This window comes from Macrobrachium nipponense, chromosome 40 (assembly GCF_015104395.2).
Source record: "Macrobrachium nipponense isolate FS-2020 chromosome 40, ASM1510439v2, whole genome shotgun sequence".
In the NCBI taxonomy this organism is placed as follows: Eukaryota; Metazoa; Arthropoda; class Malacostraca; order Decapoda; family Palaemonidae; genus Macrobrachium; species Macrobrachium nipponense.
Genome location: NC_061101.1, coordinates 56094114 through 56109954, shown reverse-complemented (window position 1 = coordinate 56109954; position 15841 = coordinate 56094114). Strand labels below are relative to the sequence as shown.

Sequence of the window (15841 nt, the reverse complement as noted above, 5' to 3'; positions counted from 1 at the left end):
TTCATAACTAACAGACCTTTGATCTTAACGTATATGGCTCACCTCAAGCCACCCCTCATATTTTCCTGGGCTTGAAGGAAACTGAATTGATTATGTGCAGGTGGGGTAAGGCAAGTCATGTAGCTTCCGCTGTCCCCTATTGGTTGATGCCAGTTGCCACCAACTCCTGTTGTTTTTATCCGAACAAGAGCTGGCACCAGAGAATTTATTCTTACACTAAGACCGAAGGTTTGTTAGTTATGTAAAATACAAAATGATATAAGGTTTTTCATTTTTAACAACTAATTTAATCAGATGGCACTCTTACTTTAACCGTAAGTTACATAACCTTGGTAACTTTATGACAGGAAGTGGAGTTCTTCAGGAATTACAGAACATATATAGCAGGTTGTCATATCTTATGCGTTGATTATCTTATTGCAATTACCCATAGCTTCTATCCTCTCAGGTAAGTCACATAACTTAATTTTAATGAATTACTTGGGTTTATTAACTGAGAATACTTCTGTGCACAATAGTTGAGGAGGATTCCTTTGAATAAGCCTTAATTGCACCTCCCTTTAGTTTAGTATTAGCACTATTTATGAGTAATGCTAGACCCCTCTCGCTGCTTCAAGATCTTAATTTTGTTTAGCAGCAAAATAACCCTTCTTTTTGTGTAGTAATCTACATTAACACCAGTTGGGTTTGTTGTGTCTCAAGATTTATGATGTGAAACATTTATTTTGCTATAGCACATACCTGCAAATGTATGAAAGCCCATGGTGCGGATCTTTGTTAAACTTAAGGCCAATGAAAAATTATTACTTGCATCTGTATTTGTGATTTTGACAATTGCCAGTGAGAATAGATGAGGGTGGGAGGAGGAAGCTTCATTTTTTTAATATAATTTGGTATTGAAGCAATAGATTTTGGGGAATGTCCACATGTTCATTGATGCTTGCAGCTTTGCAGTACTTCCCTGAGGAAGAAGGGGGATGTTTAATCCTTAAACACTTGTATTTTCAAGTCCCAAATCATCCTGCATTTATCCAGATGTAATGACCACTCAGAAAAGAAGCTCTTAAATTTCCTGCCCAGGGCACTGACAACCATATTTCAGTCCCCTGGCAGTGGTAACTTCATGCTCCTCTACCCAAAAACCTCAAGCACCAGATGGCACAATTAACTGAAGTGGGTGCTCCCCTGATTCTTGTGTTATGGAGTAGCAGAGGTGTTGTTCAGAGTCTGATGTTGCGACTCTTGAAGGAGGTCTCGTTTACATGGAGGCCAAGAAAAGCGACCTTCAAATATAGTAACACTTTGTGAAGGTGTTTCTCCCCCTTTGAACAGGACTTATGGTCCAGAGAAACAGGGACTCACCAGAGATTGTCCATCACTGGTACTGGGAAGTTTGACTTTATTGAAGCCTTCAAGCATCACATAAGCTGCAGTTGGATAGTGTGGACTGGAGTGACTGTAGGGCACCAACTTCTCCAACAATACCAAATGCCTGATTGTTTCCTGCTAGGATTGGGTAGGCAGGAAAGAAACAGGCTAAGTGCTGATGACAGCCAATGAATTCTTCTGACTGACGCACAGGTTCTTGAATAGGGTTAAGCATCTCAAAGCAGATAGCATCTGCTTTGAGATTTCTTCCAGTTGACCTGCAAACTTGTTAATAGTCCAAAGCTCTGGGCACAGAACTATAGCTGGTTCACTTAAGGTAGATTCTTGGATGAGCCGTATGTTTACGGGACGTTTGTTTGGCAGCCGCTGATTGGCTGGTACCGGGAGGTAGGCAGCTCCCAGCCAGCCAATCGGCGCCTGCCAAACAAACGTCTTGTAGATATATGGCTCACCCAGGAATCTACCTGAAGTGAACCAGCTATAGTATGCTCCACCCCTCCCCACCCTAATCCAAACTGAAGATATTTTCCCTAAGGACAGGTGAATATGGATGTTGAAGTTTGGTCCTAAAGGTCAAATGACCCAAATTGGTCTCTCCATGGATTCTACCATTTTCATCCTAAAGGAGGTTGTCTTTAGAGCCAAACTACTTGAAATCCACTTCCTCAATTGCTGCATCCTTAAGTGTAGACAAGACCTCATTGTCTAAAGCCCAAAACTTCTATCATGAGCATAAGGCCTGAAAGAGCATGGTCCAGGCAACAGCAGGTGATACTTGAAATGTAGAGCAATAATGACCTAAGCCTCCAGTGGAGGAAGCCTTACTGGAAGGTTCATAAGAAGTGGAGGAAAGAAAACCTCATCTGCAGATACCTTGTCTTGCTGGGGGCTGAAGGATGCCTAAGGAGTCTGTGACCTAAAAGGTGCTTGGGTTGCGGATGGAGAGTAGGATTGTCTGGTCTGACTGGAAGTTTGATGTGATGGGCAGGTGGGGGTTGGCTGTTCTCTGAGTTGAGAAAGACTTCAGCTGGAATGGCAACTGAAAGGAGGAAAGGTACAGACATCCAAATTGTCCCAGGGTACTGGAAGACATCCTCTAGGGTCAACTAAGGGGTCTGCAATGGGAGAGCAGAACGTTGGGAGCTTTCTGTTTAGCTGTGTTGCAAACAGGTTGATCACCAGTTCCCTAAAGTCTAAAAAGCCCACCTCCCTTGTGAAGATGTAGGGACCACTCTGTCTTTATTTCCTGTCCCTAGTTGTTGACGTGGTCTGCTAAAATACTCCTGCTTTATAGCTTAATTTGAGTTTTTTTGTTCCCTTAAAAATATGTATATTTTTATCACAAACCTTGAAATATTTTTCTGTCTGGAACAAGAAAACCAATCATTAAAGGATTCCACATCCAGCAAGCCCTACCCACCTTTTAAAATTATTCTTCAGTCTATTACCAGATTGTTAGGCTGTTTCATTTTTACAAAACCTGCAGATGAAACCTGAGCCCATATCCTTGAAAAGTTCATCGACACCATTGCAATAATGCCTAAATACCAACTTCAAAACCTTGTGTCTCAGCAGCTGATATTATGTGTTCATAGGTTTATAATGTTCTTCTGTGTATAAGTGAAATGAAACGAAGCACTCAGAAATGAGCATCAGTAATATCAGTGTTTCATTAAACACAGACAATTTAAGTGGTAATGGCTCACATTATATCTTTGCCATTTTCTTTACTCTTTGAAAAGTCACTCTGTTGTGACCATAACCTTTCTAATTGCATTCAGTAACACAGTACAAAAATGTCTTGTTAGAGGATGATCGAAGTAGCAGCAAATGTGCAATACATCCTAGAATAAGGTATTGTAATTGCAGTTGAAATATACATATGTCTGGGAATCAGCTGACTTTTTCTTGGAATTAAGCCCACTTTTAATACGCCATGCAGAAAGAAATATAGCTGCAGGTGCACAACCAAGGCCTAATATCAGGTGTTGTTGGAAGTGAAATTTTCCCCAAGTAATGTAAAGGTATTAATACTTCAGAATAATTGTCACATCTTTTCATGTTATCTGTAGCAATCACGACAGTCCACTGAGGGGTGAGATATGTGTATTTCTGGTGATAGAAGTTCACTCTTGACATGGTTCGGAAGTCACGTTAAGCCGTTGGTTCCGTTGCTGAATAACCACTGAATAACCATGCAACGTAAAAACACCATACAAACAAAAAAAACAAACGGTATATTGTACGTGTAAATTTGAATTAAAATGTATTAATTTTGTGTATTGTTTAGTGTCTGGAAGGGATTAATCTAATTTACATTGTTCCCTATGAGAAAAATTCATTCAGTGCTCATACTTGAACAGATCGGCGCTCAAACAGTTTCCCGATTTTCAGCAATTTTTGGCGCTAGACAAGCCCCATAAAACCGGATCACTGATAACCAGGGACTGCCTCTAATGCATATATTTATGTACAGGAAGCCCTTGGTTAACAGGAGGGGTTCCGTTCCCAGCCGATGCTGCTAACCGAAAATCAGTGATAACAGCACTAAAAACCTGCTTAACGGCGCCATTAACCAGAGATTGGCGGTGCTGTTAACTAGAAATTGGCGCTGCTAACCAGAGATCGGCACTGAAAATCCAGTTAACAGCATCTCTAGACAGGCGTCGTAAAACTAGATAGCCGTTAACTGATACTGCTATTAACCAAGGGCTGTCTGTACATATAGCTTCCCTGAAGAGAAGAAGTACAGACTGATTCAAAGTCTTGAAAACAAGATAGTATATGTGAACAATGCCATTGTGTGTGTATATATACAAACATACACACACATACATACATATATATATACAGTGGTACCTCGAGATACGAAAGGCTCAACTTACAAAAAACTCGAGATACGAAAGCAAATATGAACAATTTTACGGCTCTACATACGAAAATTGTTCAAGATATGAAAGGTTGTTGCTGTAAAGTCCGAGATTCGCCCGGACCACCGATAACAATTTAGAAACTCGCGCGCCGCCAACTGAGTAGACTCGCCACCATCCTCCCGCTCTCCCATTGGTTCCTGATGATAGTCACCGCCATGAGATCCTTCTCTCCTATTGGTCAGCATCCCTCCCATGATGCATCTACGTAGCGGCGTGCTTCTTCGGCCACTGCACGGCATCATCTGTATCGTACACGCGGTATTTGTTCGTTCTAACGATGTAATTTATTAACGTAAATACGTTTGTGATTTCGTTGTACGTAGTATACTTTATCATGTTGTGTGAGAACTTTACTACATACATATACGTACTACATAACATAATTACGTACAGTATATACGTAGTCATGGGTCCCAAGAAAGTTGAAATTCACGGAAAGAAGAGGATGCTCTCTTTGGAGACGAAGATGGAGATTATCAAGAAGTATGAAGCTGGTATGCGATTGAGTGTGATCACCAATGAATACAGCCAAAATCCGTCGACAATAGGCAATCCTTAAGCAGAAGGATGTCATCAAAGCAGCTACACCTTGCAAGGGCGTCACTATTTTGTCCAGCAATAGGACCCACGTGCACGATGAAATGGAAAGGCTTCTTCTTGTTTGGATAAAAGACAAAGAAATCGCTGGCGATACGATAACGGAGACAGCAATCTGCCACAAGGCCAGCGCTGTTTTCGGCGATTTGATTGCCCAGGCCGAAGACGACGGAGGAGAAGGGACATCAACGCCAATTCCAGACTTCAAGGCTTCGCGTGGGTGGTTCAAGAAATTCCGTAAACGGACTGGCATCCATTCGGTGGTGCGGCATGGGGAGACGGCCAGCTCGGACACAAAAGCGGCCAAAGCCTTTAAAAAGACATTCAACGAGATGATGACTAAGGAAGGCTACAGTTCTCAGCAAGTCTTCAACTGTGATGAGACTGGCCTTTTTTGGAAAAAAATACCTCATCGGATGTACATCATGCAGGAAGAGAAGAAGCTACCCGGGCATAAGCCTATGAAAGACAGGCTTACGCTCGCACTTTGTTCGAACACCAGTGGGGATTGCAAGGTGAAGCCCCTTCTTGTCTATCATTCTGAGACTCCTCGAGCCTTCAAGGCCCACAGAATGCTTAAGGAGAAGCTTCCAGTGATGTGGAGGGCTAATGCGAAAGCCTGGGTAACGAGGCTTTTGTTCACCAAGTGGGTAAATCTGTGTTTCGGCCCGACAGTGAAGAAATTCTTGGAAGAGAAGCGCCTCCCTCTGAAATGTCTGCTGGTGTGGGACAATGCCCCTGCTCACCCTCCTGGCCTCGAGGAAGATATCCTAGCAGAGTATTCCTTCATCAAGGTTCTTTATCTTCCGCCTAACACCACCCCTCTCCTCCAGCCCATGGACCAGCAAGTGATATCGAACTTCAAGAAGCTGTATACGAAACATCTTTTCAAGAGATGTTTCGACATCACCGATACCACAAACCTCACCTTGCGTGAATTTTGGAAGGAGTATTTCGATATCATAATATGCATCCGACTCATCGACCAAGCTTGGCAGGAGGTTTCGAGGCGAACCTTGAATTCCTCGTGGAGGAAACTCTGGCCTGATGCCGTATCTGCCCGAGACTTCGAGGGATTCAACGTGGGCGAAGCTGGTGCTGCAGATTCAGAAACAGTTGACGATCCTGAAACTGTTTTGCAACCAGATCTTGACGAGATCGTTGCACTCGGCAAGTCCATGGGGCTGGTCGTCGACGAGGATGACATCAATGACCTTCTCGAGGAGCACCAAGAGGAGCTTACAACGGAGGACCTGAAGGAGTTGGAGGCCATGCAACATAACGTTGTTCAAGAGGAGTTCTCTAGCAGCGGCAAGGAGGACGACGACGACTCTATGACAACGGCAGAAATTAAGGATGCTCTAGCTGCTTTTCATAAGGTGCAATCATTCGTAGAAAAGAGACACCCTGAAAAGGCTTACACAGGTCATATGCTTGCACAGTTCGATGACGTTTGCCTGTGTCATTTCAGGAACATTGTCAAAAGTAGGCAGAAGCAATCTTCCTTGGATAGTTATTTTTTAAAGAGGCCTTTAGTAGGAGTAGTAAGCAAAAAGAAAGAACCAAGTGATACTAAAAAACAGAAAGTTGAAAGGGGTGAAGAAGTTGAAATTTTGTAAAAGAAAAAAAAATGTAAAGTATAAAAAAGTAAAAAAAAAATAAAAAAATAAAAAAAATAAAAAAATTTAATTTTAGTTTTTTGTAAAGTTAAGTGTTACAGTTTTGTTAATGTGTTTCGTAAAGTTTAGTTTGTTTTCCTTACATTTTTTTATGTGTTTTATAAAGTTAAGTATACGTACGTATCTGCCGTTTGTCCGCCTCTGTCGCCACTTTTGGAGATAGCCTCACTCGAAAGGTAAGCTTCCACATTTTACTACATACGTACGTATGTACGTACAGTATTTCTTGTATACCATGTACACCAATACACTTTATTTACAGGTATATTAGCAGTACTTATTAAGTTAGGTATCGAATGGTCCAAATTGTTGTAGTATTTCATTGTTTATAGGTCAATTTAGCTTTATTATGAAATTTACTGGGGTGTGTTTTTGGAGGGCTTGGAACTGATTAGCCATTTACATGTAAAATGCGGTCCAAGATACGAAAAGCTCATAATTTCGTATCGAGGTACCACTGTATATATATACAGGCAGTCCCTGGGTTACGATGGGTTCGGCTTACGACGTTCCGATGTTAAGGCGCTTTTCAATTATATTCATCAGAAGTTATTTCCAGGGTTACGACGCCTACAATGCTCATCTGGCAGAAGAAATAACACCAAAAATGCAAAATAATCAATATTTGAAGGTTTTTTTGATGAAAAATGCAATAAAAATGTAGTTTAAATAGTTTTCAATGCACCCAAAGCATTAAAAGTTAGGTTTTCTTAGGTTTTTTTTATGATGTTCTGGCTTACGACAATTTTCGGGTAACAACGCGTCTCAAGAAATGGATGAATGAACATTTAACATCACTCTTATCTTTATGGAAAACCCTTGTTAGTGTATGGAAGATGGAGAGGAGTGAGAGGAAGAAGAGTTTATTGTTTAGGAGGGGAATCTCCCTCCAGAAAGGCTTCAGGTATCAAGGGGTTACTTCTCTTCATTTTTTATTGGCCCTATCTGAGGTTACTTCCCTTCTTATTTTTTACTGGAACTAGGACCAGCTTGAGAGTTATTGGACCTCTGTCGCACAACAAAACTGTCCAGAGACATTTGTTTCTGGTGTTTCTTTAAAATTTGCCTCAAGTTCAACACAGCATCATCATTAAACATGTTGGAGACAACTTCTTTGTTGGGATGATAATTCTCCACAAAATATTTTACATCATTCCTCTTTGCAAACTTGTCCTTATTCCCTGAAGTAGGTACATTATTTATGCCCATGTGTTTTCTGAATTTTTCAAACCAGCCTGTGCTGGCCTTAAATTCACTAACAGCAGTGCTTGTAGGCATTTTCTCACTGAGGTTTGCATGCAACTTCCTCCAACACTTTGCTTCAAGTTCTTTCTTAAATTCTATTGTCTTTTTTGCTGTTTTTACTTGGAACTTTCTTTGGCCCTATGATGGCTTATTTAGCAGTTGCACTGGAATAAAAAACGCACAAAAACAATGAACACAAAAGCAAAATGGGTCACGAAAGAAGATGGGATGCTTTGTTTGGGCGGTTGATACGGGGCCCAGATGGAGCATTTCCAAGTGTACAAAAACCAAGGAAACGCACGGTATCCGACACAAAATTTCGTAGAGAAAGTGTACGAAACGAGAGGCATACAAAAACCGAGGTTTGACTGTACATGTATATGTTGAAGTCAGTGGCATTGTTTGCAGATACTATCTTCTTATCAAGACTGCATCAGTTTGTACTACTTTTTCTCTTCTGACAAGTTTCTCAGGGGTAAGAAAAAATTCTACCCTAGTTAGAAGAACTAGTGTAAGGCATTTTTTCCCATTCTGAGAAAATTGGCTTCAAAGATTTGATTTTTCAAAGCTTTTAATTAACTCATCTTTGAAGCAATTTGTTTTGCTGTGTGACAACACAGAGCTGAAGTTTTGATATGTTATATAGTATCAAAAACTGACACTTGTGCTGGAAACATCAAATACAAAAAAGAAACGGGATATGCAAGCTCATCAAAATGGTAACGAACTATTCCTGATTACTTCCACAGGAATTTAGAAGCATTCTTGATCCAGAATGCTTCCAAGTTCATGTAGGAGCACTCAAGTAATTTTTCCTTATTCATGAGAAGCTTGCCAAAAGGAAAAACAAAGAAGTATGGACTGATTCAGAGTCTTGATAAGACACGTGTTTGAGTATAGTATGTATATTTATGTAGTATTGGTACCTTTGTACTCTTAACTTATTCTTTCCGAAAGGCTTTCCAAGTGCCGGTCTCTAAAGAAACAATGTGAATTGGATTAATTCCTCGCAGAGCCTAAAAATTGCAAAAATATAGAGGACTTTTAAATCGTGTTTAAAAAGCTAAAAGAATAGACGAAATTGGAAATTTAATCGCACTTTTTCTGTCCTTAGGAGAGTTGGTGGTCATGTGAAGGGAGGTGAGGAACAAGAAGAAGAGGAGACGTCCCCTTCCATAGAAATGTCAGAGAACTTTGCTTCATGGGTTTTTCCTTGCATATTTCTTTTTAGTACTTTCTCCTTAAAACTCACTTTGTTTTTCACTCACTGGAAATTTGTTCAGTGATGTTTGTTTTTGCTTGTATTTTAATATTTCATAAAGTGAGGCATAGCACTGTCATTTAGCAGCTTTATAATATGGTTTCTTTCAGCTTTATCAGGGTGATATTTCCTAGGAAAGCGTTGCACTTCTCCCATTGTACAAACATGTATGAGAGATCTAGTGATATTGATCCTCTTTGGTATTTTTTTTTTTTTACAGAACAAGACTGTTTCATCACAACTGAATACTTGTTGGGGAACAAGAATCTCATCCTCTACATCTTTCAGATAATCCTCAGCACCATCTTTGTCAGAATTGGCAACCTCCCTTTTCCTCACCATACTGTACACTGTGTATCCCACTTTTACATTTCTCAAACCACCCAAGACTTGCTTTGAGTATACTATTTGTGTACTAGCTGTACCAGCATTCGTTCTAAGGGTGGTCTTCAAAAGGCCAGCATGTAATTGTTTTTTCTTTTCTCAAATGATGGCCTCAGAAACATCTCAGCAACAATTTTTCAACATCTTCAGTCGTATGAGACCTCTATTTTGTAACAGCTTTCAGTCCCCCAGCTATATCAGTTCCTTCGATGGCCTCTGCATGTTGTAATATTGAAGAAAATTTAGATTTTGGCATGTGAGACACTAGATTACTTTGATGGTTCATTTCGATCATTTATGGTGTCTAGATCTTTTTATTTTCTTTATTATTGTGAAAGTCCACTTTTATCCTTTATATAGCAGGATTCTTTCAGCTGGTGACTTTTTATTCTTACTGTTTGTTTTTATTAGTCTATGTCTTGTTGCTAGTGTGGCATGTGTTATTTTTCATTTTAAAAGCAGCTTTCTATTATTTATATAGGCAGATTTTTCATGCAGACGACTCTTGTTTTGTATTCTATTCCACTAGATATTTTTTTGTTTTGAATGTAGCTACTCTCTCATTTTTGTAGGTGGGATCTTTTCTGTTGAAAAGTATTTCGTGTCATTTTTTATTTAAAGTTTTTCATTATACATAACGTATATACTGGATACTTCATTCCCAAGATCATTTTTCATTTTGCATGTGTCATTTTTCATTTTCAGAGTTCATTTTATAAGATTTATAGTGTTGGAATCCTTCATACCCAAGGCTCTTTGTTTCTAGTTTTGCTTGTACTATAATGGTCTTTTTAAAGGATTTGATTGTATTAAAATGCATTTTTAAACATGAAGTTCCTTTATATCATCTATATAGACTGGGTCCTCCATATACAGGGACCTCTAATTTTTTTTATCTTAAAAAGCATTAAATTCTATCATATATGTCCTTCACAAAGATTGCTCCTCTATTCATTGTGTTATTTAGATTGTTCTGTGCTATCATTTATATTATCTGAAGCCTTCCTGCCAGTCAGTCTGTTCTAGTTCTGATTTTTTTTTGTCACTTTGTGCTATATGCTTGGGATTCTTAATGCAGTCATTTTTGTTCTTAATGTTTCACGTCTTAAGTTTAATTTTAAAGGGACACTACCTTAATATCATTCAGTTGGGATCCTTTACACACATGACTTTTCATATTTTGAAGGTTCCTTCCCTGCATTTATAGAGGAGGATTTCATTAACCAGAGGCTGCTTTTAGTTTCCAGTGTTTTGTTTTTTTTTTCATTTCAAATGTCCCTTCCTATCATATACGTAAGAGGCTCCACAGTTTCTAGTGTTGCAGGTGTTTTTATTTTTAAGGACCTTAACTTTTATTTATGTACTCTGGTTCTTTAATGCAGAGGATTCTTGGTTCCTAGTGCTACATGAGTAATTTTTTATTTTGAATGTTCTCCTCTATCCTGTATAAAGGCACGATCCCTCAAGCAGAAGAGACTTGACTCCTTGTTTTCCATACTTTATTCAAGGTCTTTATAATTTTTTTTTTTTTATTTTTTGTCGGGATCATTCATGTAGAGGATTATTGTTCGTACCCCATGTTTCCTTTTGTAAACATTCGTAATTGATGCTCCTTTTTCATTTATATACTATGATCCTTCATGTAAAGAAATGACAAATCTTTAATCAATTTGTATTTTTCATAGCTAACAAACCTGAGGTCTTAACAATAGGATAATTTCCAAGTCCCAGTTGGTAACCAGTTAAAACAATCAAAGAATGTATAGCAAGGAATGTGCGAGATCTGGCAATTCCTGTGCGTACGAGGTGAGAGGTGGTCAGAGACAGCGCACCACACTCCGTGACGGGGTCTTTTCCCCAACCCAGGAACTATAAAAAAAATAGAGGGGTGACTAGAGGTGGGCAGTAAAACGTTAAGACCTCAGGTTTGCTAAATTATGATCCTTCATGCAAAGAATGTCTTATATGTAGATTTGCAAGTGTTATTTATATTTGAAAGGTCCCTTTCTATCATTTACAAGGTCAAAATCATTTTGAAAGTTGGTTTTCATATTGGAGGGTCCTTTTTATCATTTATATGGCAGTATCCTGCATGTGGGGCACTCGTGTCTAGTTTTGATTTTATAATATTTTTAACATTTTATTTACCATCAATCATCTTAGTAGGAACCTTTTATACTTTTTTCTAGTTTTTCATATATACATCATCTTTTATTTTTAAAAGTTCCATGCTATCATTTATAGATGTGGAATTTCTTTGCAGAAGACATGTTTTTAGTTTGGTAGAGACTTTTTTTCTGCCTTGCAGATCTTTTTTTATCATTTACATAGATGGGATGCTTTATATTGTTTCTAGTTTTGCATCCATCATTTTCTTAAAGGTCTCTTTCCTTGTATAAAGTTTTGCAGGTGTAATTTTTTTCAGTCCTGAATGTTCCTTTCCAACATGAAATAGTCAGGATCCTGTATGCAGAAGACTCCAAGCAAAAAGTTTTGCCTGTCATTTTCTATTTGGAAGGTAACAATTATGAAGTCATTTAAATTAGGGGCAATCCTTCTTATAGAAGGTTCATTGTTCCTAGTATTGCATGTGTCAGTTTTTGTAAAGTTCTGGTTTCATCATGTATGGTGTAGATCCATTATGCAGACAAATATTTTTTCCCCCATATATTCCACGTGCCTCTTTTGTTGTATATTTATAATAATTACAGTATATAGGCAGGATCCTTCATAAGTTCCTTGTTGGACGAGTGGTTTTTGCGCTCAGCCACCAATCCGGTGGTACGAAGTTCAATTCTCGGCCCGGCCAATGCGGAATCAGAGGAATTTACTTCTGGTGATAGAAATTCATTTCTCGTATAATGTGGTTCGGATCCCACAATAAGCTGTAGGTCCCGTTGCTGGGTGACCAATTGGTTCCTAATCCTTCGGGCCAGCCCTAGGAGAGCTGTTAATAAGCTCAGTGGTCTGGTAAAACTAAGATATGCTTAACTTAACTTAAGATCCTTCATTTAGAGCATTCCATGTGTGTTGTTTTGCGTGTACCACTTTTTATGATAAAGGTCTATTACTTTCATATAGTCAGGATCCTTTACGGTGAGATCTCTTAGTTCCTAGTTTTCTATACCATATTTGTATTGGGTGTTTATCAATTATATAGCAAGAAACCTTCATGCAGAGGGCTTCTGTTTTCTAGTTTGCTTATGTCTTCTTTATATTAGGTAGAGGTTTGCAAAGTGGAAGTCTGGGGCTTTCAAGGATAGGATGGCGAGGCATACAAGGTGATGAGAAACAATATAGAAAAGAGGAGATTGAAGCCAAGATGATATCAGGCCTGGCTATTGGAAGAGCTACAGAGCAAGTCAAAGGTAAAGGAAGATGAAAAGGATATTTACAGAATAGCAACCTCAAGGAAAGAGCAGACAGACACCTGGATCAGCCAGTCATCATAGTAAAGGAAAGACATATCTATCATACAGATAACAACATAAAGTGATAGGGAGATTAATATAGCATCTTGTTAAATGAAAAGATGCCTGTTGGGGTACTACCACTGAAGATATTTAGGTCCCTTCTAAGTCTGGCCAGTGCAGTCTGTTGTTGGATCCCTATTTGGTCAAGGATTTCTTCTATGCCTATACCAACTCAGAATAGTCTGGCATATTCATTACAATTTCTTTTACTGTTGACACACTTGGCAACACTTGGACATTGCTTCTTGAGAGAGAGGAAAGTTAAATCCAGCTACTTCACACTCACACCTCCAGACTTATACTCGATAAAGTACTTGCAAGATTCTTTTCTGTATCCAAGAACTTGTGGACGACATCCCTCAGATGGAATGAGCCAAAAGTGCTTTGTCTATGCCAAACTCTTGCCTTCATTACTCAAAATACTGAAGTTCTGAAAAGTTAAGGATGGCCCCATGCCCCTGAATTCATTTGCTTCTTGCATGCCTGGGAGATTAACATCCTACTTTCCTGTACTAAAAAAGTCTACTACACTCCAGCCTCAAGTAAAATTTAACAGTGCAAACCAGGTACAAAAGCATCATTATCAATGAATTCTCGGAATGAGGGAATCAAGAAACTCTGAACTGCCCTTTTGGAATAGAGAAATTCTGAGTTTTCACCAAAACTTCAGAGATCCCAAACCTACAGAGTGCCAAACTAGATAAGACAGCTCATTTAATTCTCCCTCTCCCCCCTCTTTTATTTATTTATTTATTTATTTATTTATTTTTAGCTAGGACCAAAAAAAAAGAGAGAAAAACTGTCTTGAAAGTAAGATCTCTGTCCACTGCTCATGACAGAAGACTGAAAGAAACCCTGGTCAGACTACAGAGGATGAGCAAGACCTCCCACTCTGGAGGCCATAGCTCCCAAGGACGAAGACTAGTCTAAGTTTCTCAACAGTGTGGATAATTCCACATAGGACAAGGTTGAGCAATAGCCTTTCACTGTGGAGACTGTGAGAAGCTGACTTGATAAGATGGATGAAGTTTGTGATCCGCTGAAAAGACACTCTGACCAGAGATACCCCTTCTACACTTTCCTTGATACACATCCTGGAAAGAATGACAGAGGTACCCAGGCTTTTCTCCTGCAGCTCTACAAGATAATCTCTTGCAGGATATGATGGCTAACCCCAAGGGAGAATCTCTGGCCAAAAGAGTCAGCAGACTGGAATACCACTCACTTGCACCCAATCAGGAGCCGCCAGGATCATCCTGAGACTGGGGGTAACAAACACTGTCAACCGCCCTGTGAAGGAAGCTGAAAGGAGTACGTGTCTAGCTTATCCCAGGGGTGTTGGAAAGTGTTCTCTGTCACTGCCCAGGAACCTGGTATTGAAGAACTGAGAACAGGGAGTTGTTCATATGCGGAACAAACCTTCGGTCTTAACAATAGGATATATCCAAGCACTCCTGGTAAACTGGTTAATGCAATCTTTTTTGGAGATTGTAAGCAAGGAATCTGTAAGATCTGGCGATGCCTGCATATATGAGGTGAGATCTGGTCGAAGACTGCGTCTTACCACGTGATGCCCAGTCTTTACCTAACCGCCTTGGAGAGTAGACGCTTATGCTTTGCTCTCCTCCCAAGCCGGTTGTGTTTTGCCTGTGCTCTTTCTTTTCAGTGTGATTGAGTGATTGTGTTTAGGATTATGGCTTCCTCTGAAACTACTTGTCCTCGCCAGTGTATGTGTCCAGGTGTCCAAGGATTTCCTTGCTCGAGGTTTTTAGTGTCTGGGGTAACGGACCCACACAACACTTGCAGTAGGTGCAGAGCTAACTTTTGTACTATAACGAATCCTTGTCCGGAGTGTTTTGCCTGGCCTAAGACTCAGAGGAAGCTGTTTTACAGGAAGAGGGAGTATCGGAGAGTTCTACTCTTCCTTCTTGGGAAGGCTTTGCTTCTCCTACGTGTAACAAGTCATCAGCTCCTTCTCCTTTGTTTGTAGCTAATTCTGTTGTTCCTGTGTCTCCTTCCTTTTCTTCCATTGATTCGTTGATGGAAGTATCGGGAGTGCCACAGGCTGATGTTTTGTGTAATATTACCTCTTCTCCTTTGGGCTCCAATGCTCGTCCCGAAGGTGGGGAGGCTTCCTCATCATGATCTTGCCTTTCAGATTCGAAGTCTTCCAAAATGGCGGCAGTTTGGGCATCGCTTAGGCTTTGGGGCACTCCCTCCTTGGATGGCTTGTTGACCCATTTCGTGTAGTCCCTCTCCCCCCCCCTTCCCAAGCTCTTGCTGGCCTCTTCTATGCTGGGTCATGCGGGCAGTCATCTTGTGAGGCAACTCCGTTAGCCAGGCCATCGACTAGCTCTGGTCATATGGAGAGCGTGACGTCACTCCCAGCATCCTCTCGGTCCATGACTTTAGTAGTAGCAGCCGCTCACCATCCCGTCGCTGTGATGTCATCGTTGCCTTTTATGACACCATCTTCCGCGCTCGCTGATCCGTCAGAGGCCTTGTTTCAGGGGGTCTTCAAGCGGCTGGACTCTGATTTGGATGAGAAGTTATCGGTGTTCGCTGTGAAGGAGACTGTGCAGAAGTAGAAGGCCTCACCTCCACCCCCTGCCGTGAAGAGATCTCGTGAAGTAGTAGTCTCTTCTTCTTCATCTTCATCTCACACTTCATCAATTCGTTGTCATCATATCAGACGTTGGAGAGTTGAGGACTTTGCAATTTCTCCTTCTCTAAGCAGAGGGAGTGGTTCGGCTTCTCCTCCTGTCTGTGTTTCTCCTCTCATCCATGTTTCTCCTCTCGTCCGTGATCATCCTGCCAAGAGAAGCTCTTCTCCTGCCCCTACATCTCGGACTAACGTTCGAGATTCTGGCAAGGTTTCCA

At 40.2% G+C, this 15841-nt stretch overlaps 1 protein-coding gene across 1 annotated transcript in view; it reads left to right on the top strand.

Moving 5' to 3' along the window:
* The window catches only part of LOC135212171 (AMMECR1-like protein), a 70248-nt gene extending 59153 nt beyond the window's left edge, over positions 1 to 11095 (top strand). The window contains exon 7 of the mRNA XM_064245603.1: positions 8958 to 11095. Coding sequence (XP_064101673.1) covers positions 8958 to 8987 — 30 coding nt within the window. The 3' untranslated portion in view covers positions 8988 to 11095. The remainder of the gene's footprint in view (positions 1 to 8957) is intronic.
* Positions 11096 to 15841: the final 4746 nt, after the last annotated feature.